Source organism: Patella vulgata, chromosome 5 (assembly GCF_932274485.2).
Source record: "Patella vulgata chromosome 5, xgPatVulg1.2, whole genome shotgun sequence".
In the NCBI taxonomy this organism is placed as follows: Eukaryota; Metazoa; Mollusca; class Gastropoda; family Patellidae; genus Patella; species Patella vulgata.
Window position 1 is genome coordinate 56,861,125 of NC_065883.2, and position 27,749 is coordinate 56,888,873.

At 34.7% G+C, this 27,749-nt stretch overlaps 1 protein-coding gene across 1 annotated transcript; it reads right to left on the minus strand.

Annotated features, from left to right (window-relative positions):
• Window positions 1–1,299: 1,299 nt before the first annotated feature.
• Window positions 1,300–27,306, minus strand: LOC126821799 (bromodomain adjacent to zinc finger domain protein 1A). The gene is made up of 25 exons (XM_050550297.2): window positions 26,841–27,306; window positions 23,784–24,059; window positions 23,357–23,458; window positions 22,818–22,925; window positions 21,189–21,276; window positions 20,665–20,863; window positions 20,231–20,415; window positions 19,098–19,193; window positions 18,779–18,917; window positions 18,443–18,583; window positions 18,014–18,106; window positions 16,839–17,063; window positions 16,037–16,202; window positions 15,163–15,252; window positions 14,728–14,972; window positions 12,648–13,300; window positions 12,016–12,104; window positions 11,728–11,825; window positions 10,794–10,886; window positions 7,209–7,453; window positions 6,760–6,980; window positions 4,797–5,023; window positions 3,993–4,148; window positions 2,122–2,264; window positions 1,300–1,702 (listed from the first exon to the last, which is right to left on the minus strand). The coding sequence occupies exons 1-25, from the start codon at window positions 26,951–26,953 to the stop codon at window positions 1,433–1,435; spliced, it is 4,461 nt and encodes a 1,486-aa protein (XP_050406254.1). The 5' UTR covers window positions 26,954–27,306; the 3' UTR covers window positions 1,300–1,432.
• Window positions 27,307–27,749: the final 443 nt, after the last annotated feature.

Sequence of the window (27,749 nt, forward strand, 5' to 3'; positions counted from 1 at the left end):
TATTAACTTTAGAAATAAAATGGGGTTCAACGTCCTACTGTTCTGCTCCAACTGTGCTAATGAAGACATGCATACGCCATACAGTGTGCTATGAGAGAAATTTTGCCTGGACAGTGACAATATGGCCTACTCTCATATCGAATTTCCAACTGCCAAGGTATCTTTTACATGCACACCAATGTATACAAGGGACCTTGGTTTTTCGTCCCATCCAAATGACTAGACAGCTGTCCTTGTCAGGCCCTTCATCCTGTACCACTGACATTGGGAAAGCACGTTGGAAAAGTTGGAAAATCCTGATGAACTTTCTCGGCCAATGCAGGGATCGAACACTCGTATGGGGCGACGAAAATATACACCACATTTCAATGTGGGCGTATAAATATTACTCTGATTAAGCATAATTTTGGAGAAGATGAATTGAGAAAAAAGTTTCACAGTCCTTTGCCCTGAACATAAATGTTGTAACCCCTCCCCCCCCCCCCCCCATATTAGGCTAATGCCATACATGATCCCCCTGTCTGATAACTTTTTACATTTCTATAAAACGACCAGGACCCAAGTTCACAAAGCATTCTCAGACTTAAGTATAGAATTTACTAAAAATTGTTCGCCTTATTTTTACTAAAATATAGTCCTTTATAATACTTTTGTTGTTTTAATGTATCAAATACATCGGTAAGAAACTATGTGCAAAATTTGGTGTTTCTGGATCAAAGATATTTCTCATAAATAGTGATTGAAAGTTGAGTAAATGCTTTGTGAACTTGGGGCCTGACCTGTAATGTGTTTCCTTTAACCAGAGCTATTCACAAATGACCTCATATCAATGACATCTGTCTGATTTAACCAGGGCTAGTCACAAATGACCTCATGTCAGTATATGAGGGGTAAATGAAATGAAATGAAATGAAATGGGGTTTAACGTCCTACTGTTCTGCTCCTAACCTGGGCTAATGAAGACGGGCATACGCCATACAGTGTGCTATGAGGGAAATTTTGCCCGGACAGCAGCACTATCGCCTACTCTTATATTGAATTCCAACTGCCAGGGGATCCTTTACGTGCATTCCAATATCTACACAGGACCTCGGTTTTCCGGATCATCCGAAGGACTAGACAGCTGTCCTTGTCAGGCCCTCCGTCCTGCATCACTGACAAGGGGGAACCACGCCGGAAAATCTGGATGAACTTTCTCGGCCAATGCAGGGATCGAACACCTGACTTAGCCACGTGAACCCCCATGAGGGGTAAACAATTTTGTGTATTAAACTGATCAGCAATATATACCACACCAAATCTTTTCTACATACACATTTTATTCTTAATGTTATATTAACATGCCTAAATGTAGCAAATAAACAATGAAATAACTCAAAACTATTTAAATTAAAATCTTTACACATTGTATATACTTTACAATAACATTTTATTAATGACTTTTAGATTTTTTACCCGTCGGTGAGGTATAATCATCTGCATCAATAACGAGCTCTTTGACCCGTTTTTGGAAATATTTATTTAGTATTGAACCTGATTTATACTGGGGAGTATTACGATTATTATATTCCACACAGTTGAAGAAGATAAGTCGTATATCATCTAGGATCTGATTAGGTTCTGTATATTCAAACTTGTGGATTTTGTTTCTGATTGTCTGGAAATCCATAGGTTCCTTTATAACTTTATAATAATCAGGTACCTGCAACACATATAATAAATTTTAAACCAGCAGTTGCCAAGCAAGAAACACCCGCATTTTGCAAGAGATGGACTGAGAACAAGCTAAATAAAAATGCAATTTTTGGTATAATCAGGGACCATTAAAATCAGATCCACAACCTTGAAATACCATATTTTTACACTATTTGCGTATGAAGGGCGGCCATTTTGTTCAGCAGTTTCAGTCTTATTTTCACAAAATTCAAACTCAAATGTCATTAAGGTGTAACAGTGATACTTTAGAATCTAGAGCATCTATAGGCTTCTTCGTTTCATGACCTTAAACACTGTATATTAACTTTAGTGTCAAGAACGTGTACAAGCAATTGTGGACACTGGCATCCATGAAACATTCTGATCAATCTTTATAATATTTGAAATAAAAAAATTATATATTACCTCTCTTTTACTGACAGGTTTTAAGAATGGCCAGGCATCATCATGTTTAATTAAATCAGATACCAGTTCTTCTACTGTCTTTATATGTTGTATTTTAGTGTTACCACGACTAATGGTACTACTTTTACTTTTTTTACCACTATCTGTAATATAATCATATCAAATTATATTCTTAATACCTATACTACAGAACAAGATTTTCAGGTATTTTAAACTTGTAGCACTTGGCATGTTATAGCACAGCATGTTATAGCACGTTTGGCATAACTTGATCAATCTACTGTAGACTGTTTTGTTTTAGTAGATCTAGCTGGTGTAGTAGTTTGTTTTGTTTTAGTTATCTAACTGGTGTAGTATGTATATCTAGCTAATGTAGCACGTTTTGTATAAGTTAATCATTATAGCGCAAGTTGATCAATATTGTGTAGTACAGTCTTTTTTTGTTTTGGTAGATCTAGCCTGTATAGTATGTTTTTTTAGTTTGTCAATATATACTATTCAAAAAAAAGTAGGGGATATTTGATTTTTAAGTGTTATTAAAGTCACCTAATGAAACTGACGAAGAAACAAATGACAAAATGAAATGAAGTTCACATTCATCGATTTATTCCAAATGATCGTTAGACTAAGTAACGGCGGCCATGACGTCGTGCGAATGGCACAACATGGACTGCCAAGATGTTGTCCCGGTAGTACTGGCCTGTAACACGCCCTGCAACAACATGTAAAGCCGTTCTTCCAGCAACAGTGATGCCTCCCCACACCATAACAGAACCACCCCCAAATCGATCATGTCTGATGACGTTAACGTCTTGGAAGCGCTCGTTTCGACGACGCCACACCCTCCTACGTCTGTCCAAAAAATCAACAGTGAACCTTGACTCATCTGAAAACATCACATTGCTCCAGCGTCGATTATCCCAGTGTTGACGATCCCTACACCAACGACGTCTTGCCTGAATGTGATGATCTCTCAAACAAGGGATCACGCGAGGACGTCGGGCGCGAAGGTGACCCCTATGCAGTCGATTCCGAATCGTCTGGCCACTCACTCTCACACCAGTGTCTGTTTGAAGACGAGCGCTGATCTGATTTGCTGTGATGACACGATTTCTCAAGGCCAAGGTACGGATAAATCGATCCTGGGCTTGAGTTGTCGCCCTTGGTCGACCTGAGCGTGGTCTGTCCTGTACAGATTGTGTATCACGGTATCTGGACCATAGCCTGCTTATGACAGACTGAGAAACATTCATCGTCCGCGCAAACAACCGCCTGTGTTGTGCCGATCTGTAGCATGCCAAGGGCACGTAACCTTTCATTTTGGGTAAGCCGACGCATATCAAAATTTGTTTTCTGGTCACTAAAACAATTAAACTGATGTTTCCACCCTGGAATTCAATGCCACAATGACTGTAACATTCAAAGTCAGAGTCGTGCAAATCTTGGGTTGGACCCCCATGATGATCCCAAGCATCACCTGCATTCCATGCTGTAGCTATTGGTGCGTTTGGGCGTCACATGTAACTGGAAATGTTTCTTCTGTTAGGTTCTATAGTGACTTTTTTCGTAGTCATTTGCATATTTTAGTATTATGCCCCCAAAATCAAATATCCCCTACTTTTTTTGAATAGAATATATAGTGTAGCATATTTTGTTTTAGTACATCTAGCTTGTGTAGTGTGTTTTGTATAAGTTGATCAATATTGTGTAGCAGGTTTTGTTTTAGTAGATCTACTTTTTGTAGTCTGTTTTGTCCAGCATGTTTTGTTTTAGTAGATGTGGATGGCATAGAACACAGCATGTTTTAATTTAATTATTCTGGATGGTGTAGCATGGTTTGTTTTAATAAATCTAGATGGTGTTATAATTACCTTCTGTTTGGGATCTAGGTGTAGTACGTTTTGATTTAGTGGATCTAGATGGTGTCTCATCATCTGAATCACCTTTAGTTGAGGATCTTGGTGTAGAAGCTGGACTGTGTCTTGGACTATCCCTCGAAAGTACAGATAGACTAGATTTGGAGTTGACTATAAAAATATTAAAAATATATATAAATACAACATTTCAGGAATCTGGAAATATATTTAATAAAGTTGGAGGATATCTCCTGACATAGTCACATGTTCTTCAGATTAAGTACAGTCTTGTACTTAAAGTGAAAACGTGTAAATTCTTTTTCCCAGGTAAATTTAAAATGAAAACACAGCTTCCTTAAACATTCATTTTTGCAAGAGCTAAATCTGCCTATTGCAGGTCTTTCTTTAGGCCTGAATTGTGATCTAAATTATTAATTAGACATTAATTAACTTATCCAGACCATAATCAATTCTCGATGTCAACGCTAACCTGCGATATTTAGAGGATTATGATCCGATTTGCTGCTCAACTTTCATTCATGATTTAATCATGTAATGGATAATCAAGACTATTTTTTTTTAATCGTACTGACTTTAGTAATGATGATCGAGGCTAGGCTGAAATTTCAATCGCTTAATTCTTTGTTCATAGCGGATCAATTTGATTGAAATTTTCAGCAAATTACCTTTACATTATCTTGTTTTTAACTATTATAGTGAGAACTGTCAGTTCTTTATCTAATCTCCCATAATGTATCTTTAATAGGTCTAGCAAAAATAACCACAAAATATTTAAATTTTCTAAAATTCTCAACAAACCTTTCTTGCCGATTTTAACTTTTCCAACTTTATTTAAACCAAGACAATTCTGGCACATCCATTTTCCACGTGGAATTTTCTTTAATGGAGGTTGAGCACATGTAAGATGATAAGATTTAGGACAACAATCACAACATATCAACATGCCTTGCTTATTACAGACAGAACAAACATTATCATTATCATCTCCTTCTTCTATTGACATGTCCTCTTCATTTTCTTCTTCACTGTATAAATAATGAACAAATAACATTTCCATGAGTTTAGTGCTATATAAAAAGATTTATTATTATTATATTAATCAAAGTGAAATGGGGTTTAATAGTTTAATGTCCCCGACTAACATAATATGGTAGATTCATTATGTGTTTTGGACGCTTTGGTCGAAACATGTATTGTTTTAGTAACAGTTTTTATTATTTTTTTTTTTGCCGATTTTAGTTAGAAGTTGCAGCCAAAACTTTGCATGGTGTGAGAGGGAGAAGAGAGAAATGGGGTTTAACATCCACTTGACACAAACTAGGTCATTTCGGGACCAACATGGTTCAATTTTATTTCAATAATTCGTTTGCGCGTTGGGGTCTTTAGCAGTGGGAGGAAACCGGAAGACCCGGAGAAAACCCACGAGGTTGAACAGGTGACCCTACACCTTGTCATGTACAACCGGGGAATCGAAACCACTCTAGCTGACTTAATGACAGACCGTATGATACAGTGCGCACGTGCTAACCATTCGGCCATCCAACTCCCCTTGTGCATGGTGCAAACATTCTGCCAACGTAGATACTGTTGGCCTCTGTGGAACTAAATATTGAATATAAATTGGGTCCTTTTTGACAAACAGGAAGTGTTTTACAGATGGTACAAAAAATAATCTCAGATTCCCTATATCTTGGTTATTTATCAACGGATCTTCGTCGGGTTTTCATTCGAGGATTCTTTAGATGAATCCCATAGGGGTTGTGACAGTTTTTCGAAATTTGGAAGTTAGCTCCATTAGTTTTAGCATCAAAGATTTCCGAAAGTTTTCTTCATCATTTATTCGACTTTCAAGATGGCATATCTCCGTCACAATTTGAGGTATCAAAGTTGAAACTTGGTAGGAATAAGGAACACATCGATGCCTTCAAAATGGCATATTCAAAATTTTTGTGACAGCTTCCGGAAACTTCTGGAAATTACCGAGGCCTTCTGATTTTTCCCAAACATGAATAGTTCTCTTCATTTAAAAATTGACCAAAAATGACATGGTAGTGTTAGCCCCAGATATTATTTTTCATTTTCCGATCGATACCTTGTTCGACAACATTGTTTGGCCATCATATTGGATTTTACTAAAAACCTTTAAATCAATATTCAGCCGCCATTTTGATTCTGATTTTCAAGAGGGAGAGAGAGAAATGGGGTTTAACATCCACTCGACACAAACTAGGTCATTTCGGGACTAACATATGGTTTATTTTTTATTTTTTTATTTCAATAATTCGCTTGCGCGTAGGGGTCTTTAGCAGTGGGAGGAAACCGGAGGACCTGGAGAAAACCCACAAGGTTGGACAGGCGACCCTACTCCTTGTCACGTACAACCGGGGAATCGAAACCCCGCCAGCTGACTCAATGACAGACCGTATGATACAGTGTGCGTGCTAACCATTCGGCCCTTTGAATTTTGTTTAACTTTTAACTTTCTATCTGGTGACCTAACCCTCGACCTTTGTATATTTGATGACCCTCATGTCTCCTAGCAATTAATAACAAAAGTTTGGTTTTGAAGTATAACTTCCGGTTTTATAAAGAGTGCAAAATGACAGGTTTTTCCACTTTAATAGGCATTGGATCTTACCATACTCAATAATGCATGGTGTAACTTGATTGTTCCACCTCATGACAGAGATATTTAAACCACTTCACTGGTGATTAATGGTGGTTAATTTCCCAAATTATCTGTAACACATGAAATACAAACCTTTCTTCATCAACGTCACTACTTTCTTCTTCTTCTTCTTCTTCTTCATCACCATCCTCTGCTTCTTCGTCTTCCTCCTCCTCCTCCTCTTCTTCTTCTTCTTCCTCCTCTTCCTTATCATCTTCCTCTTCTGTAAATGTCTGTCTTCTACCTTTACGAGGACTGCGTATAACTTCTTTAGGTCGACAGTTAGGACAGTACCAATCACCAACAGGTACTTTCTGTAACATTCAATATATTTAGTATTATTTATAACATTTCCGTAAATATGATAATTAAAGGGTTAGCAAAACCAGTTTGAAATTTGAGCCAATTTATTTTTATCAAATTTTTTTTTTCAAATCGAGCCTCAAGACTAAAAATTGTTCTGAAGTCCAAAACCTTCATTTAGATGTCAAAATTGCTTTTAGTAACAAATAATCCTTTATGTTATAAAACATTTGACATACCTTTACTGGTGGTTTTAAGCAATCCATATGATGACCTCGATCACATCCATCACATAATAACATTCTTTCTTCATTACCTTTACGTCGACATATACGACATCGAGCATGTAGAGCTGATTTACCCCACATAACACTCTTCTCAAATGTAGATAAATGTAGACAGATCTGAGATAAACTAGTTACATTTAACAGTGATTCCTGCCATTTATCAAATAAACCTTTCTTCTTATCTTCTTCTTTACTATCTGTAAATACAGAATTATTCATAAATGTGTAACTACACATAAAATTTATGGGTGAGTATGAATTTTGATAGGATCCCTCCAAAAGATTAACCAATCACAGCAAATATTGTGATGTATATACAGGGTTTTGGTGACAATCAATACACAACTTTCACTTTCAAGCAATTTTAAAAGAAAAATTTCAAAAACTCTCGACTTCTAGCGCCAAGACAGGGATGACAGCAATAAACATCAACCTGAATTTTTTTAGTCTATATTGTTAATCGTCTTAAAAATTTTTAAAATTCTTGTGGTTATTTTGTAAAAGGTTTCTAATCTATGTCAACAGAACTGTTGTAAGATCATTTGAAGACTACATAAAGTTAATTTATTTTTCACTATACATGGACTACACTGTGTAATCAGCACTTTTTACCTACTCTTCTCTGATTTCCAACTGCCAAAGACTTGTTTTCTTGTTACATGTCATCCAGAAAATCATTGTATGTTCGCCACAACAAGTTATCGCCTGGGTTCATTTAACATAAAAAGTGCCTGTGACACGGTCTAATTTCATAGATTTTCTTGTCCTTATGGCCGAATGGTATCAAATATTTGCTCCGGTCCTTTTAAAATCACAATTAACCAGACTGTTTGTACTATAAGACTGCATGTATATAAACTTTTAGTATATGGACAGCGTATATATATTGTGTTCACTCAATTGACACAGCAATGTAACTAATCTATTAAGAGTGTATCCGCGAGAAGTAAATGAAATGAAATGAAATGGGGTTTAACTTCCTACTGTTCTGCTCCTAACCTGGGCTAATGAAGACGGGCATACGCCATACAGTGTGCTATGAGGGAAATTTTGCCCGGGCAGCGGCGCTACGGCCTATTCTTATATCGAATTCCAACTGCCAAGGGATCTTTTACGTGCACGCCAATGACAATGTGTACACGGGACCTCGGTTTTTCGTCCTTGTCAGGCCCTCCGTCCTGCATCACTAATAAGGGGAAACCACACCAGAAAATCGGGATGAACTTTCTCGGCCAATGCAGGGATCGAACACCCGACCTCCAGGCTAGCGAGCCAGCGACTTACCCACTTAGCCACGTGATCCCCATCCGCGAGAAGACCAGGCAAAAATCGCAAAAGGTGCTAAGATGGGGGGGCACAAGTTTTTGATTAAACTTATGGTATGACACCCCCTAGGGGCAAGAAGTGAAATGCTGAAGTGGTTACAACCTGATGTCCCTATAAAGGACTGTACTGGAAATAGTCATTTTCTGGGTAAAATTTGGGTTTTCACATGTGTATTTATCGCCATTTTTAAGCACAGATTGCATTCTATAGTGCAATAGCAACCTTCTAGTTTTGACCCTGTCTGATAAAGTGGGTAGTCGACTTCCAACCCAGCACTAATTTGAAAAAAAAAAAAAAAATCAGTCCCTACTAATTGTTTTGGGACTTCTTTCAGGGTACCATGTTCACATTGTCCGTGTAGTACAGAAAAGGATACACTGTAACTTTTTCTTTCAGGGTCGCAAGCAGAATTTCATTGGATGGTTTTGAAGTGCTAAGCACATAGTATCAATAGGTGTACAAAAAATGACCGGAATGCAACATACTTAAAATATAGAGCTTATTGAAAAGTGCTAAAAATAAGCTGTTGTGATACATTTTTTTGCAAATTTCATTAGAGGAATAAAATTTTTGACTTGTATACGTTTCCATCACATCCATAGCCATCATTTGTACCATGTGGTACTGTATATAAGTGTATATTTGTATTTATTGTATATTTTGTATTATCGTTTTGTCCCTACTTTAACATATTTGTTCTATTGTCTCTTTAAGGTTTCATTTTCCAACAGGTCACCGAAAATGGCTACAAAATGTTCTATTTCAGCGCATGTTTCCACTATTCATTTTTGGACACATCCACTGATTTCTACAATACAGAAATGTGGAAGCTTAAATTTTAACGTCAACGCAGCCTTGTGTTGAAGTGGGCGACGTTGAACAGTGTAGCATGGTAGCAACGGCTCTCGAGCGCCGTCAGCTACACCTTCAGGGCGGGATTAAGAATAAGGAATGAGAGGCCCTAGGCAATCCCCTTGAACAGCGCCCGCGCCATAGACCTTGGGGACCTGGGATAAGCAACTCGGTGAGGGGGTTGGTCGAGGGCAATCATGCAGTTGGTGGTTCGAATTTTTCATTTTTGTTTGGATTATTTTATTTAAAATAATGTCTATTTGAGAGTAATGGATATGTTTTGTTAAGATCTTTTCATTGAGCACGTCGATACTCCAATGGAAGCTCGTGGACAACTGCGGAAGCCAATTCCCGTTGGCGCCAGATGGATCATGAACGATTACAGGCCTTTTAAAGTATATTTATAAAACAGATACTAATATATATTAGGGCTGGTAGTGGACACCATATGAATGAAAAAAAAAAAAAATTGTTAGGTTTTTTTTTTATCTACTACGGTCAATTTAAGGGGTTATTGTTTGTTTTACCTAGTTTTAGTCACGTCGATTCCGGTCAGTTTTATTTTTTGTATCAAATGTTGCTTGGGAGGTTGCTTGTTTACGTGAGCATAAATTTTTGAAACCCACCCCATGAAAGAAGTAGCTATAAGGTGGCAAACTTTGCTTGACGAAAAATGGGGAATTTAGATAGGCTTTGATATCCAGTCTGTATACAGATCTCATTCGCCAGAATTATCTGCAATTAACTTTGGATTAACAGCACTAGGTCATCTACAAACTGTGTGAGTTTGGTCTTTTTGCTACGTATAGTAAAGGTGTGAGGACTTGTCAAAGTTGGTATTAGAGAAAAGACGGATTTGGGCAATTTCACCACATGAAAAATGTTTTTTTCAATTTTCTCAGTCAGGAATTGAAAGATTTATCTGATATTGCATATTTATGTGTTTTGGGATTATCCAAACTTATAAACCAAACTTGGTCAAAATCTGTGATTGAAGCCTTAGCACCTTCTGCATGGTTTTCTCGTGGACACGCTCTTAACAGCTCTGAAACCTATTCATATTATACATCATTAAACCTGGTTCATATAAGCATTATTAAACACAAATGATAATATACATCATAAATATGAAGATGAGGCAGTTACAACATTTGTGCTTGATAACGATAAGAGGACACCTGTCCAAATAAAAGTCGTGCTATATGTGTACAAACGAGTATCAATTGTGTTGTGTTTTTTTTATTGTGCTCAACAGGTAATAGGTGCTCAATAAGGATTACAACAGTGACTACGTTACACAAATCCTTGCCTAGCTTTACCTCATGATATATGGGAAGATCAAAATAATACATTTCCTACCATCACTGTCTTCTCCATCATTCTTTTCTTCTTCTTTTACCTTTTTCTTCTTTCTATCTTTAGCCGATCCTTTCTTTTTAGGGTCACCTTCTTCTGCAAATAAATATCAATACTAAAATAAACTTTTGGGGTACAGTAATAGTTAAAGCATGGAGCCAGATATCAGGACTAGAAATTAGTCATTTTTTGCGAGAATCTAAGAGGATTCTCATATATGGAATCTGCACGAATCCTCTGAATCTTAATTAATAATACTGTCTAAAAAAACAAAATTGTGTTTATTACTGTTTATTGTGTTAATCTAAAACACCAAAATACAACAACAATGATAAAAATAAAACAATCAGATGGAGTTTTTGGTAAACACTTAAATTGTGCTAAAAGTAATATCCAGAAAATGCTGTAGTCAAAATCAGCTGATACAGCACCATGGCATTTCTTCATAGCACAATAAGTAGTCTTTTTTCCATCACGTAACTTGTCACGTAACTTGCAAAAGTTTTTATTCATTCGTCAATGATCACGTAACTTGTCACGTAACTTGCAAAAGTTTTTATTCATTCGTCAATGATAGACAAACGGCATAATGATCACGTGACAACCATAACTAATGTTGCTATAAAATAAAATTGTGTACGACTATGATATAGCCATCAATAATATTTTTAAAATTAAGTCTCTGTCCGCATGTGTATAAATTAGAAAATCATAACCGTAAACGCTATTTAGAACTGGTTTATTGACCTAATTCCAACCAATATGTCACGTGTCATTGGAATTTGGCATTCGAGATTCTGTTGGGAAAACATCCACTGTTTTTCTCTCTCTGTGTATTCGGTGTTCGATCAGGGGATTATATTCAATGAAGATTTAAATTTACCTAACAACTGGTCATAGAAAGGCGGGGGACAATTAAGTAAAATATTATACTCACTAAGAGGTTGTGATAGATATCTATGATCAACACCTTCTGATATATCATACAAAGCTTTACGTAATTCTTTTACTTTACAACCTTCCACAGTTTCAGAACTGAAAATATACATTTTATTAGCATACGTGTAGTCATTACACTTATGTCCAATTTATTCTTATTCAAAATATATATGGTTTGAACGAGAAAAAAAACGCCGTTTGATCTATTGATATTTCATTGGACTGATGCCAGACGAAATAGTTCTTTAGATACAGAGCATACAATATTATATCAATATGTACTTACTCTTCATTATTAGTATTATCACCATTAATTAACCCGTGTTTAAATTCAGTAGACTGTATCTGACTTCTCCATGCAAATCTATCAGCAACCTGATAATTTAAATAACATGTGGGTATTGTTAGTTGGTTATTATTTGATATCAATTTGTGCTAAAATACAATATTTTAAAATATCAGTTTCCCATCCCATCTAAGCCTTTGTTGTCATCTTAAACATGATCTACATCTTTGATCTCATGGAGATCTTTGATATTCTGTAAATTGATAATTTTTAATTTGATATTAATTGACTACACAGATAAACCAGAAATTTGATGGTATGCAAAATTAAGACAAATCTGACAATCCATTTCTAAGATACAGGCCTTCTGAGTCATACATATTTCTTGTTTTTATTCAAAATTAATTAACTATTTCAAACTTTAGTTATAAATGATCCAAATTATCAAAACAAATTCTAAATGAAATTGGTTATTTGTATTAAATCTGTATGCTCGCTTTATAGTATCACATTCTGACTGTGACTTGGGTTGTCAGTATGCAATCATTCACAAATTTCAGTTTTTAGCTCTGGGTAGGTACAATAAAAGCTAAAAACCCATCTTCAACTAAGTTTCACAACAATATACAAACCTTCACAAAACCTAAACTACCACAAAACATTCTCTCTTCTAGGTCCAATATGGCATCTCGAAGATTTAGTTCAATTTCCATTTCTGCCGTTTCTCTTTTGACTGTGTCTTGAGCTGCCTTTTTACTGGCGATACCACGTGTTAATGATAACGCTTTTAATCTGGCCTCTTCTACATTTTCACTGGATAAACACAACTCATCGGTGGGACAACTGTCTAATGATTTACTTATAACTGGTTTCAATTCCATGATATTTTGTTTAAGACCACTTTCTCGAACCCCCCGTGAATTTAAGCAGTCTAATAGTTGGTCCAATTTACCTGGAGCCACAAATGCCCAGGGACATTTTGGCCGTTCCATGATTTGTTTAGCTGCCACACTATCTATGACGGGAGGTGCATCTAAAATAACGGCATCACTAGATTTACTTTCATCATCACTGATAACAATACAGTTTTCTCCCTTGCCATTGGCTGCGTTTTCGGGACACAAGTCATTTTCTTTATCACTACTAGTGTTATTTTTATCGCCCTCAAGTTCCAGACATGGAATTTTGTCGTCACTGATATTTGGGTCAAACCCATTTGGATTCTGATATCCTGGAATGATCTCTGCATCCCCTAGATATAATTCACTATCTTCTACAAATATCCCTGAAAATTTAAATGATTTGTTTAGATTTGCAAACAAATATTTGTTTCAGTTGCATATGATAACATAATTAGAGGGTGACTGTCTTGGAATTTGCAGAATTAACAAACAATTTATCTAAATTTTATTGGGAGTGAGGCAAATCTCGCAATTTTTACGACTTAAGCAGGCAAAGTGAAAAGACTTGTTGCCACAGCAGCGAAATCGTCACATATTTAATCTGTTGTAGGCAATGGAAGCATTTACAAGACACTGATATCAGTTTCATACAGATAAGATGACAATCTTTGTTGTTTAAGCTTTTCAAAGGTTCTACAGAGTGAAACAAAGGACATAACTATAGATGTAATTAGTGTAAATCGTTAAAATTCAATAGGCTTCTCCATTTTACTAATATAAAAAATGCACATGAATTTCATACAGATCAAATGATTACTTTGTTGTTAGATCGTTCACAAGGTTCTACAAAGTGAAACAAGGGTGATAAGACTAGAAGTAATTAACAGAAATGATAATTGGATGATAAATTTAGTCTGTCAAGTGTTCAAAAGAAATTGTGGACGATTGAACAACATCAATATACGACCATATTTCCATGTGGGAATGTAAAAATCAATCAACTCTAACGGAAAATATAGGTTGCCAGGTTACGAAACATACACCCATAGCAGCTAAGTCGCTCGGGCAGTCAACAAATGTTGTCGCATATTTGTTTCTTTTGTTTGTCTCATGACCTTAAACAATTTATATTAATTTTAGCCTCTAGAGCGTCCACAAGATTTTACAAAGTGATCAAAGGCCTTAACTCTGACAGTAATTATTAGAAATAGTTGAAAATGAATAGGATTCTTTGTCTCATAACTTTAAACACTGTGTATAAATTTAAAGTCAATCGGATATCTACTTTAGCCTCTAGAGAATCCACAAGATGTTTCAAAGTGTTCAAAGGCCAGAACTCCGGTAGTAATTATAAGTGGTATAAATTTAAAGTAAATCAGATATTAACTTTAGCCTCAAGAGCTCCAACAAGATTTTTCAAAGAGGTCAAGGGCTATAACTCCAGCGGTAATTATCTAAAATAGTTGAAAATCAATAGGCTTCTTTGTCTTATGACCATAAACACTGTGTATAAATTTAAAATCAACCGGATATTAAATTTAGCCTCTAGAGCGTCCACAAGAGTTTTCAAAGTGTTAAAGGGTCAAAACTGTGGTAGTAATTATCAGAAATCGCTGAATATCAATAGGCTTCTTTGTCACCTGACCTTAAACACTGTGTATAAATTTAAAGTCAATCAGATGTTACCATTATCCTCTAGAGCATCCACGAATAATTGTGGACACCAGTTTGACGGAGGAGACATCAATATACAACCACTTTTCAATGTGGGTGTATAAAATCATCATGTAAGTACATTAAATGAACACACCTTGCATACTTCTAAATATCCAATATCGCCTGTACATTCTATCTCTACCTAATGGATATATAGCATTCATCTGTTGTACTTCTAATAAATTACTCATAAAATCAGCTTCCTTCTTATAAAATTCTGCCTTCTTTTTAGCTTCTTTTTCTTGTTCCTTTATTCTTTGAGCCTCTTTTTCTTCCTCAGTCACTTCATCTTCCATTTTGTTTTCATTTTGGTCGGTAATATTTCCTTCTTCACTGGTCCTAGAGAAATACCAAAGTAGAACTAAAACATTAAGATATTAGAACTAGAAGTTAGATCTGAAATGTGAACGACAGACAAAGCTTCATAACAAAGGGACATCAATATGGAATTTATTAACAAAAACCAATAAAGTTCTTTTATGACTGATGGAGAAAAATATGTTATCACTGTCAAAATTCCTCTTCTTACCCTTTAGCTTTTAAATTTTGTTCTTTCTCCAAAAGCATCTTCATTCTTTTTTCTCTTTCCTTCATTCTTTCTTCTTGTTTCTGTCTATATCTGGGAGAAAAATTATTAAAAATTCTCTGAGTATCATATGCCCATCATAAACTACTCATATTAACACATTTAGCAAATACATTGGAATGATGTATATAAAATCATTTGTCTTTGTTTTCATATAAAGAAGGACTCTCTATAAATTTCTCTCAGTGTACACAAACATCAACCTTATAGTAAACAAGAGCATTGCTACTGCTGAAATATTTGTCCACATTCCTGCTTTGATTGATATATTTTTTAAAATGAAAAGAATGAAATATGAAAAGGCTGCAACGACTGTAATATGACAAGAGGCAAAGAAAGCTAGGTGTTTTGCCAAATTTGCTGACTAAATATTAACAAAAAAATGGGTGTGACACTGCCCCATGGGTTGGGGCATGCACCAAAATAAAGAGTTGCGGTCTTTACGGTATAAGGAATAAAAATTTGTAAATTGGACACTCATTATCATCAAAATTGAATGGTCAGCTTTAAACTGGACAGAAGTACAAATTAAACGATTTATATTGATTTTAAACAGTTTTTACAAATATTTAAACAAAGATTGGATATTAAACAAATGTGAAAGAAATTAGTGCTAGATACACAAGATTAAATGATACCTGGGTTACAGTGATAATACGTCCACATTACGAATGTGAAGTATAAAAAAATTATTATGATGTCTGATGTAAAAAGAAAAGAAGGTATGCAACTTTGGAGGTGGGAATTCATTTTCGTAATTTTGGGATAATTATTAGTTGAATATGGTGGTTATAAATAAAGTATAATATTAACTTACCTGGCACCAGCTTCTTCTCGCTCTCTTCGTTGTTCAGCCCACTGTAGTTGTTTTAAATCATATCTCATTGTTCTTAACTTTTCCTGACTTTCATCAATTAAATCACGAATAGCAGCGTATGATAATATCTGTTGCAGCAATGTGTTTATCAGTTTTAATTTCTGGACTGAAAACAATAGGAAAGATTTAAATAACTTATTATAATAAAAATTAGTTCAATAAGTTTAAAATTAATTGACAGCTCTAGCTGCTGGTTTCCACAATAAACAAAGGATATCTTTAAATAATAATACTAAACAAGTATGTGGGCTGTCACAGATGCATTTACTGTCATAATATTATTTCAATGTTCACGGTGCAAACTGCATACTATCTCAGCAGTTCAAAAAAAGTATTTTAGTTTTAAAATTTGCAATTTCCATTGCCCCACAATATCGATGTCACAGTGTTTAAATACAGAATACATTATTCTGTATTTTGTATTATTGAAAAGTGTATTCTGTATTTCAACACTGTGACATTGGTATTGTGGAGCAAAGGGAATTGAAAATTGTAAAACTAAATTACATATTTTTAACTGTTGACATATATGCAGTTTGCACCGTGAACATTGAATTAATATTGGCAACGTTATCCTTCCATACGGTCACAGATAATATTATAATAATAACAAGAAAGTATAACTCTCTGGCTACAACCACTGTACTAAATCCCACCATATTTTTTTTCCATATAACCAAAATTCTTTGGCAGAAGAGTAATATATAATCAATCCATCCTTCCAAATTAAAAAAACAACTACCTGGAAGAAGATCATAGACATTTTCTACAGACAATGATTTTAATAAATCTAAATCTGATATCTTCAGATCTAACCCAGGATCATCTTGCGATGTGTAACCACCCCGTTGTTGATAACGGAATCTAGCATTTTTAACGGTTGTTTTTGATCCTGCAGACATCAAGTGTAGTCGTAATATCTCAGATAGAGTGAATTGATCCAGCACCATTTTCTTTAGAGGCATACCTAGAAAACATTTTGATGAAATTAAATAATATCTAATATTCAAACTACTCAACAAAGATTTATTTAAACACATTTTACATGCATGTCCTAATTTGAAGAATACAAAGATGGATTTTAAATAAAAAATTTTTTTCAGGAACAAAGTTTATAATCAATTTTAGCTTCAGTCAAAAGAATAACCAGAATATTTTTTTCAAAATAATAATTTAAAATCTGGCAGAATAAATAATCATGTGGCATTTTGCTTAGTACTCTGTGTTGTGGAGAATGGAATTGTTGTGTTTTTGTTGAAGGTATACCTTTTTATTTACGTCTTGAGAAGCTATTTCATCAACACTGTAAGATGATGAGCTCCAGAAAATGTGTTATTGAATATGGTGTAATGTAGTGATTAATTTTGTGAAGTGTAGTAACTTCCCTTGAAATGGATGATAATTTCAATGCATGGGTTAACTGACATCGGAAAAAATATCCATTGAATTTAATAACATCATCTCAATTGATGGGATAGACAGAAATGTGACAGAACCTAATTTCATTTCCCTTGATTGTCATTCTGTCTACTTGGAAAGTTCAAGACTGACATTCGAGCATCCCTACTCAGATTACAATCTATCTATATAAAAATAGAATGTTTACTATAGGAAACCAAACAGTTCAACTTACAAATTTTAATGACACTATTTCTTTTGTATTTGCTTATTAATGATTATTGAATTATTAAGGATGTTACAAAAATGGAAATTAACTCTACCAATGTAACGTTGGGTAAAACAGTTAGTCTGGGTTTTGGGTGTTACTTGTAAATTGTAAAGGAAACTTGTAAATAATAGATTCTGATGTTTCTTATAATTATATAAACTTTACAGAAGATGGATAACAATATATAATTTAGATCAATAGTCATTATATTATAATAATACAAAATGTTGTATTTTAAAGATACATACCATGTGTTTGTTGAGGTATTTTAGCTATAACTGTAGCTTGGTCTATTAGTTGATTAGATAATGATTCAGCTATTCTATCTTCTTCTCTAGCATCTATAAAACAAAAACAATAAAATTATACCTATATGAAATAATCACTGGCAAAGCTTCTACACATACTAAAGTGTTACGTCAAAAAACTACATTGTTAAAAAATTTTGAGCTTACAGCTTTCAATTTTATTTTATTTTTATTTGTGCAGGCTGTTATATTAGACAAGATGTAATTCTTTTGATATCTCTATTCATTAATATTTTAGACAGTTATTAGCCAGTAAATATTTATGCTATATGATTGGTCATTTTTGATAGAGATGTGCTGTTGAAATTTGCTATTATTTACCATGCTGATATGTATTTTCGAATTTATGTATAAATATTGAATTCTTACTAGAACTAAGTTGATTCTCGAGTTCAGAAACTTCTTCGGCTTCTTCTTCTTGTAGAGTAAATATAGCTACTAATAACATCTGTAGTAAATCACATAGCGGTCCATCAGTATCATTATCTAACAGTGCTGATTCTAACATTACTGAAAAAACAGCAACAAAATATTCTTGTAACTGATAGTGGTTAAAGAGCACATAAAACAACCACACAACAGTGATGTATACATGGAAGCTATTTTGATTACATACATTATACACATATTCTACACAGATATGTGTTACACGCTCACAAAATTTTTCAATTAAGTAACACTATACAATAAGAGAGGTATACCTACCATATGTAAAACCTTTAGGAAAGAATTGTTTGAAGTCAAACATGCTTTTAAAACAATGAGTAAATTCCAAAACATGTATGGCTTCACCAAATAGTTCACTTGATAATCTAGTTGATATTGGTGTAAACTCTGGCATCAGCTAGAAAAATAAAATAAAATACATCAAGAACTAACTACTATAATATTGATCCAGATCTATACTCTATAATTATACCAATGCAACTAAAAAAGGAGACTGGATATACCCTCACAGAAACGGTCATTTGAGCAGTCCATAAAAACTGCATGGCCTTTATATATTAATAAATAATTAACTTACCTTTAGATCATCACATTCCAGATCTTCTCTAACTCGGTTATATTCTCTCATAATTTCTAATTGCTGTAATTTCTCCTTCCTTTGTTCTTCTCTTTCCTACATACAAAATGTTTTAATCTAATTAATACCAGACCAAATATTAAGGAGCTGCTTCACTTTTGACAAGTTCTAATCAGTCCATCTCTCTAACGGGTTACTTACATGTAGGATAGTTACTGAAAATCCTAAGATAAATAGCAGTGTCTGTTGTAATATACTAAATAGACAGAGCCCAACACATAAAATTCAATACTGGCACATTATCATATGTACACAGGCTTACTGCAAGAAGTCTACTCAATAGCATTTTGTAGGAATATGCAATGCAAGTTGCTGAAATAATATGACTATAAATGTCGATATTATAGCGATGTATGAATGCAAGTATGCAATTACTAAGGTCTTGTTTATACAGAGTTTCGGCTATTAATATCCCAAATACATTATGCAATTAGTGAATTATGCAATTACTGATGTGAATAGAGTATGCATAAACTAACATGTTTGTTGTTGAAAAGACGACTATTCGCTAGGCCTAACCGTGGCCGGTTCATTTCAAAATGGATTAAGAACCCTGGGGCACATTAAAGATGCATCGTGTAACATTAAGATAAAGGAGGTGGACATTTTTGCTATAACAGTTCAAATTTAGATAATGAGAAATGAATATACTGAAAATTTCAGTCAAATTACTTTATTCTGAACGAAGTTATGACTCTTTGAAGTTTTGACAAAAGTACCTTTGCTACGATAATATACATTAAATTATGTGTTTGAATCCATTCAATATCACTGCCATCCAATGGTGTAGCTGTGTGATTATGAGCTTGTCATGTGAATAAATGCATACTTAATAATTTATATAACATTTGAAGCCCCCCAAACAATAACTGCAATAGGCAAATTTAGCTGTTACATACATGTAGAGCATCTTTAAACCTCCCATTGTGTGACTTTTATTAACACAATTATGCTACTCAAACTACTGAAATACCTCACCATTATTTAAAAAAATACTGGACAAATAAAAGGTGCCAACTGACCAGAAAAGGGAGAATACTTGTATTTTCAGTTTTATTTTAATATTCGTTTACCTTGGCCTTTTCTTCCTTTCTTTTATTTCTTATTTCTTCCATTTTCTTTCTCATTTCTTCCTTCTTGGCCATCTTCTCAGCCAACTTCTCTTCTTTAACCTTTTCTTTTAACTCAACTCTCTCTTCTGGGGTTAAGTTCATAAATGTTGCTTGATCTACTCCAAATTCAGCCAGGAATGGATTTGCTAAATAGTAAGAAAAAGGTTTTAATTTCCTCGAAGCCTGTCCAAGTACAAGAGTTACCTCTATCTCAAATGTAACTATACAGTTAAATTTATAATATAAATTCTTAACTCGAAGCAAACATAAACTAGCTACATAGAATTTAAAAAGAGAAGGACAATTTAGAAATCATTTTTAACATAGGCATCCAAAAAATCAAATGAAGGCCTAAATCAACTATTTTACTTTTACAGGATAAAATTAGAACTTACGTTTAGGTGCAAGATCTTTTGAAATATCTTTTGATTTAGATTTGGACCTCTTGGGTGCTGGTCCCTCATTTTTACTAGATTCAGATCTTTTCAATGCAGCCTTCTTTTTGAGGACAGTTGAAGCAAAGCATGGCAAAGGTCCAGCAAAGAAATCCCCAAAACTATAGCTTTGTAATTTAAATTTCTGTATAGCTTCCTCCTGTTAAAATACAATCAATTATTATATTATTATATACACTGCCTGACTCTGCACGGCATATTTAAACTACTGGTAAATATAAACTAGAAAGGCAGGTTAAAATTCTGCTTTTGCTTTTAAAGGAAACTGGATTCTTTAAACATAACGAATGGAAGAAAAATTCCATATATATAATAAAGTTACTTGACAGAGCAGTATTTTCAAATCCTTATTCAGAAATGATGTGAAACTACATTGAATTTGATGAAACATAATTATAGTTAATCATGTGAATACATAACTCAAGAGGACATTTCAGGCTAGATTTACCTCCCCTATTACCTACCTTGACTTTCCACATGCCATCAACAGGTTCACAGTGTAGTTTTAAAAACAACTTGTTCTTATCTCTTGTATACAAACTTCTTTTTCGACTAAAAATTAAAAACAAAACCATTTCATGTCATTTTAGCATAATTTAATGTTAAATTCCATAGCTAATAATATGTCAATATTTACCTCAGTGGAATAGCAGTAATCCTTTGAAGGAATTACAGATGCATTATGCTTATTGGAAATCTTTCCTTTGGTCTCAGTGTTATATAAATTATTACTATAGACATTTATTCACATGACAAGCCATTATTCAACTCTCTAAAGCATCGGGTGGTTGTGATTGAAACATGATAGCAATTTAATAATTCAATTTAAAAATGGGTAATAGAGACTTTATTTTTTAACAAAGGTAGCAATGAAAATTGAGATTTCACTATTCTTCAGTCAAATCTTCACTCAGATGAAGCAATTTAATTGAAATTTTCAAGATATTCCTCTTTCATCATCCATTTTTAAACCATTATAGCGAGAACGGTCAGCTCTTTACCTAAATCCTACATAATGCATCTTTAAAAAGAAGAGTCCACTAAATCTATGCCTGGGTTTTAGCAAGACTACTATGTTTACCAGGTTGAAAGTCATATAACGGAAGCTGAATTGAAACAAACAGTGAACAAGCTAACGATGTTGTCCTTAGAACTTTCAATCAGCTTTCTTTTCATAATCGATTATCGCTAAGGCATAGCATGACTATCCCAATCCAAATTTAATCATTTAGAATCAATCGTGTGGATAATAGATTTTAAGCATATTTACTGATTTGGGTAATTATTGCTGTGAACAATTTTTTTTTTCCACATCCCTTTTTGTAGTTCAATGAAAATAATGAAGTCTAAATGGATTAGGATTGCCTTAAAAATATCTGTTTCACCTAACCTGAACGGCCAGCTAAAACCACCCCTGACTTAAATTATTTTATTGCACTTTTCTGTGATCTTTTTATTTTATTTTGTTTGTCAACTTGAAATATCACAAGAGTGATTTCCCTTTACTATGGCTATGGTTTGATTCATTATCGAAACTGGTTAATCAAGGCGAAAGCACCACAGATGTCGCTTCTCAACAAATGGTTGCAGACGAAAGCATGACCATTCCCATGAAATGATCTGCCTCAATACCTGTGGAGCATCGTTTTAATGAGAGAGAGAAATGGGGTTAAACGTAAATTTGACACAAACTAGGTCATTTCGGCACTAACATTTGAATCAATTGTTTTTCAACAATTCGCTTGCGCATAGTGGTCTTTAGCAGTGAGGAAACCGGAGGACCCAGAGAAGTTGACTCAATGACAGACCTTATGATACAGCGCACACACGCTAATCATTCGGCCATCCAACCCCCCTATTCATGTCGTGCTTCACTAAAATTCCTGATGTCATCAGTACCTATTGATTGGCGTGCCCACAAGTAAAGCAGAAGAATGTTTCTACCCGGAAAAAGATCAAGCTGTCAAATTAGCTCTTAGAATTTGATTTTAAAGAGAAAAAAAAATCTTTAAATAAAAACCGACCTACCAACCGTTCTCCATGATTGTGGGTCGGGTTTGGTGAAACAAAGATATTTTTCAGATCAACCTTACCTGACTTGAGCTGCTTTAACAGTTGAAGTAGCTCCTCCTGTCTTTTCTTTAACAACATATTTAAACCTCTGAGCATTTGGACCCATATTTGGTTTATCGACTGGCTCACTAGACAAAATAACATATCAATATTTTAGTGTTCAGAATCAAATATTGTTAAGTTAAACATGATGTAATCTAAAGATTTTAAATTCACATAGTTCAATACCAACACAGAGGAGGGTTCTTTTTATGTGCACGCTAATTTGTACACAGGACCTCTGGTTTCCATCCCATTAGAACAACTAGACACTAGCTGCCAGGCCCTCTGTCCTGCACCACGGACAAAGGGAAACCACGCTGGAAATCCCATGGAACTTGATCAACAAAGGAAAGAACCCAAGACATACTGACTAAGCCACCGTGGCTTCCCCCCTTCAAAGAAAATATGTCAGATGTTAAATCTGATCTTTATTATAGATTAATTGCTCTTTCTGTAATTTTAAAGATGTGTAAACAACAGCCGATAAATTATTTGTCTTATTTTGACAATATCATACCTGTCATTACTTTCGTCATCTTCGCCATCAATGACAATAACATCTCCATTCTTTCTACTATTGACTGGTGGTGGAATAACTTTAATAATTTCACATGTACGTCTGAAATATATACAAATTATAAGTTAATAAATATACAGTTGAAAGGAAACTTAAATCAAATCAATGATTAAGGGAGGAATCTCAACTATATTTTAGAGAATAAAACTTTTTAATTTTGTGTAGAAGGTTCTTTGAAGCTATCATTCTGGTCCCATGTCTGTTCTATCTGAAGCTCTGCGATAGTGTTTCATAGGAATAGCAATAAACAATTGTCTGATGGTGACAAATGTATCAATCTCAAAAACTGAAAATCATAACACTTTGTCCTAAAGTAATCTGAAAGTTACTCTGAAAACTAGTAAGATTAATTTTAAGGATAGATTACCTAATTTGTTGCATAACAACATCAACCACTTCACTAACAAAATATCTGTCTTTAGTAAAAATAAAGATGTCATCATTTAGATCGTTAAGTCGACTGCGATGTGTTTTAGTGGCCAAAAACAGAACTGGTTTCTGCAGATGACGAGGAAACGATGATAAGTTTTTTCTGGCCTTCTCTTCACACTCAACCGCTTCCTGGTATGTTAATCCAGATCGTCCAGTAATAGAACAAGACCATACCAAACTGTTACACAGAATTATTCTTTCAAAAAAATTCCTGAAAAATAGACATAAAAAAATCTGTCTTTAGTTTGTCCATATTCTCAAGTCAATGTTAGTGTGTCGGGGGTTACATCCTCTGACCAATAACTGGAAACTGACAATTTTAAGACAAAATTCTACTTGGGAACTCCTGCTGTAAAACTAGTAAACTACTATAAAAAATAACACGTGAATCACTTGGGAAGTGCTTTTTACGATCTTCAGAGTTTTTGGGTACAGGTCAACGCGGCGAGAATAACTATTCACTTGATACACTCACTCCGTTCGTTTGACACCACCCTCTCTATTCGGATTAGCTGGTGATTTGGCGACGAACAGTATCTGGTCAGCTCTATTTATCTCGACGACCAGTGTCTGAAATGCTTGCACCTGGTTGCATTTCCGGCAGTCTATGTCACAAAATATTGTGGCGAAAATATTCATTCACTTTGAGTTACTCACTCCGTCCGTTTGACACTTTCCTGTCTGGTCAGATAAACTAGTGATTTGGCGACAGGCGGTATCTGGTAAGCTTTATTTATCTTGACGATCAATGCCTGAAATACTGCCAGGCTGCATTTCTGACAGTCAATTTTTCAAAATTTTCAGTGGCTTCGTTGAGGTTCGCAAGTCTGTTCATTTGACACTTTCCTCTCTGGGGTCGGATAGACTAGCGATCAGGCGACAGACTGCATATGATCAGCTCTATTTATCTCTACAATCGGTGCCTGAATACTGTCAGACAGCATTTCCGACAGTCTATTTTTCAAAATTTTCTTGGGGAGGTCCCCACTACCCCCACAAGGACTTGCTACTTTGGCGCTCACAAGGGGACTTCCTTGAGGTTCCAATTCCGTTCGTTTGACATTTTGTTCTCTGGTCGGATAAACTAGTGATCAGGCAACGGACGGTATCTGGTCATATCTATTTATCACGACGATCGGTGCCTGACTGAATACTGTCAGACAGCATTTCCCGCAGACTATTTTTCAAAATTTTCTGAGGAAGGTCTCCCATTTGGCGGTCGTGATTTGGCTTTGTCACAGTTCGCAAGTCTGTTAGTTTGACACTTTACCTCAACGATCAGTGCCTGAAATACTGCCAGGCTGCATTTCCGGCTACCTGTTTTTCAAAATTGTCTGGAGGAGACCTCCCTACCCCTAGTTGAAGCTGGTGCCTAAAGTTGCCCCCTTAACCTTGGACTTTGCCCCAGCTTTGCCCTTCCAACCACTGATTATAATAATGCTAAACAAATCAATAGTGACTGGTTGCAAATTTAAAGACTAAAAATCATATACAGGAGGAATTTTCAGCTTCTCTTAGAGTAGTCCTAGTCTTGTCTGTGATATCACTATTATGGAATCAGACATTTTAATCCCCAGCAAGAGAGGCGAGTTAATTTATCACAGTTTATATACCAATTTACCATGCAATAGATGTTTTTCTAGATCTTTCAAATTAATCATTTTATGTGAGTTACCAAGTAGCCTATACACGTAACCGTAGGCTTATGGCTAATCTGATTTTAACATAGTTACAAATGTTGAGATAAATACGGTACTGATGTGTTTGTTTTTAGCTACGATTGGATGCCTTAGTTTCACCTGACAATCTTTATTTCTTTATTAATGCATGTAACATCTTAAAAATAAGTTAATTTTATACTATTAGGACTAATTAAACATACACAGCCCAATGTAGTGAATATTATAAGCAAAGGTAATCAAGCTGTGTTTTTATCAAAATAGATATGGACATTCATAATTACGGTGCATTAGTCATGCGTGACTCGTAATGGTTCTCTACTTCTTGGGAGGTTGGACAGCCGAATGGTTAGCACGAGCGCGCTGTATCATACTGGCGGGGTTTCGATTCCCCGGTTGTACGTAACAAGGAGTAGGGTCCCCTGTCCAACCTCGTGGGTTTTCTCCGGGTCCTCCCACTGCTAAAGACCCCTAGGCCTACTCGCAAACAAATTATTGAAATAAAATTGAACCATGTGTTAGTCCCGAAATGACCTAGTTTGTGCGAGTTAAACCACATTTTTCTCTCTCTCTCTACTTCTCACATATTTTGCCACACCTTCATTTGGTAAAGACGTATAACCTATTCCGTTCTATTATGTCGGGAAAAGCCAGCTATTATCGCTTCAAACTTCAAGTTAAAAGGTGATTTGTACCCAAATCAGGTAAGATTATACGCTTAGTTGTAGTTGAATGTAGCAGAAGTGTAATAATTAATTGTTGTTTTGAAGAAAAAATTGACAGTTTTGCTTATTTAATTACGATGTGATCCGCACTGCAGTTTGCCAGATGGAACAATACATGTAGTTCGATACATGCAGGGTCGAGAGATGAGGTTTCTTATCTAATTTTAATTATGAAAGCAATTCAGTTAAATGGCAAAGTAGATAATAAAACTGAACAGATCGTTTACCATTTATATTATATATTTAAATTATGCAAAAACAGAGACCTCAGAGTCAAAAGTACTTCTACATAATAATACTGGTAGCTTTTTAGATCTAACAATAAAAATTAATATTATCATCCAACTTTTTAACACACTATTATTATCTCGTCTAAAACTTGAGTAATTGGGAAAATTAATCAACAATACTGTGCATAACTTGAACTATAGAATGTGAAAATGGGTTAGCAAATCAACATAACATCGGAAATTACACAACATGAAAATTTTCATTGATGAATATGAAGCAGGCGTGCGTCTGACTATAAATTTGCGCCTGTATTGCGGTAACATCGACTATACGGATTATTTTTTACAGTTTACTTACTCATAATCTGTGAAAACTTCTTTGGTAATTCGACAATAAAATACTTCGGCATCAGGCTCAAGATCCGGTGGTGGATTTTCTCTTATGAAAGGCTGTCTTCGTAGAAGCGGCATGTTGAATGTTGAATTTTGGAGGGAAAAACAAAGAGTCTTTTGACTGGTCAAAAGTACCACTTACGCGTCCTAAAACGCGATTTTCTTTCTCAGAAATTTAACAAAATTGTTTCAGCAAACTCTTTACCGTGAAATCTTTCATTAGAATAACATATTTCTTTGTCTATTCTCAGTCGGTCAGCTATGGCGTTCACACAAAAAGGTCATGTATTAGCCTCAGCTCTTTTCTGAAATGAACGAATTTCGGCTAGACTATTTCGACAGCATGGAAATAAAAATTTCTTTGGTGGTAAAGAAAGAAGATGAATACAATGAAATTTGGATAAAACGGTAGTATATGAATTACGTTTTCTATTTAGCGTTATATTTTAATTTATAAAAATAATGAACATTCTTTATTTCCCGTTAAAAATAACTTATTATTTTTGGAATCATGCTTTATTTATCCTACAACAGGAAAACTCTTCAGCGTTGAAGTTTACTTGTAGCTCTTACATCCAGACTGAATAATAGTCATTTGTTTTCGCGGAAAAAAAACCTTTGACCTCAGGGTGTGTAACAGATGTTTCGTCACATTGAAAATTGGATGTGAGTCATTTCGAGTAAACTATGTATGACCCACAAGCAAATTAATTAAACATTTGTAAATGTTTAGTATTTATACGAGATATGGGTCTATGCAGTGTGGTAAATCATATTTGATGACGACCAAACAATAATAATTTATTGAAAAACAATATATTTTTGATCAAACATTACTCACTATTGTTAAAACTAACAACTGAGAAAAATAACT

Excerpts from the sequence above, each read along its gene's own strand:
- LOC126821799 (XM_050550297.2), bottom strand. The coding sequence starts at position 26,953 with ATGCCGCTTCTACGAAGACAGCCTTTCATAAGAGAAAATCCACCACCG. Across the intron at positions 21,277-22,817 it reads GTTAAAGCAGCTCAAGTCAG|TCGAAAAAGAAGTTTGTATA; the intron begins GTAAGGTTGATC and ends TTTAATTTTTAG. Across the intron at positions 5,024-6,759 it reads AGTGACGTTGATGAAGAAAG|TGAAGAAGAAAATGAAGAGG; the intron begins GTTTGTATTTCA and ends TTATTTATACAG.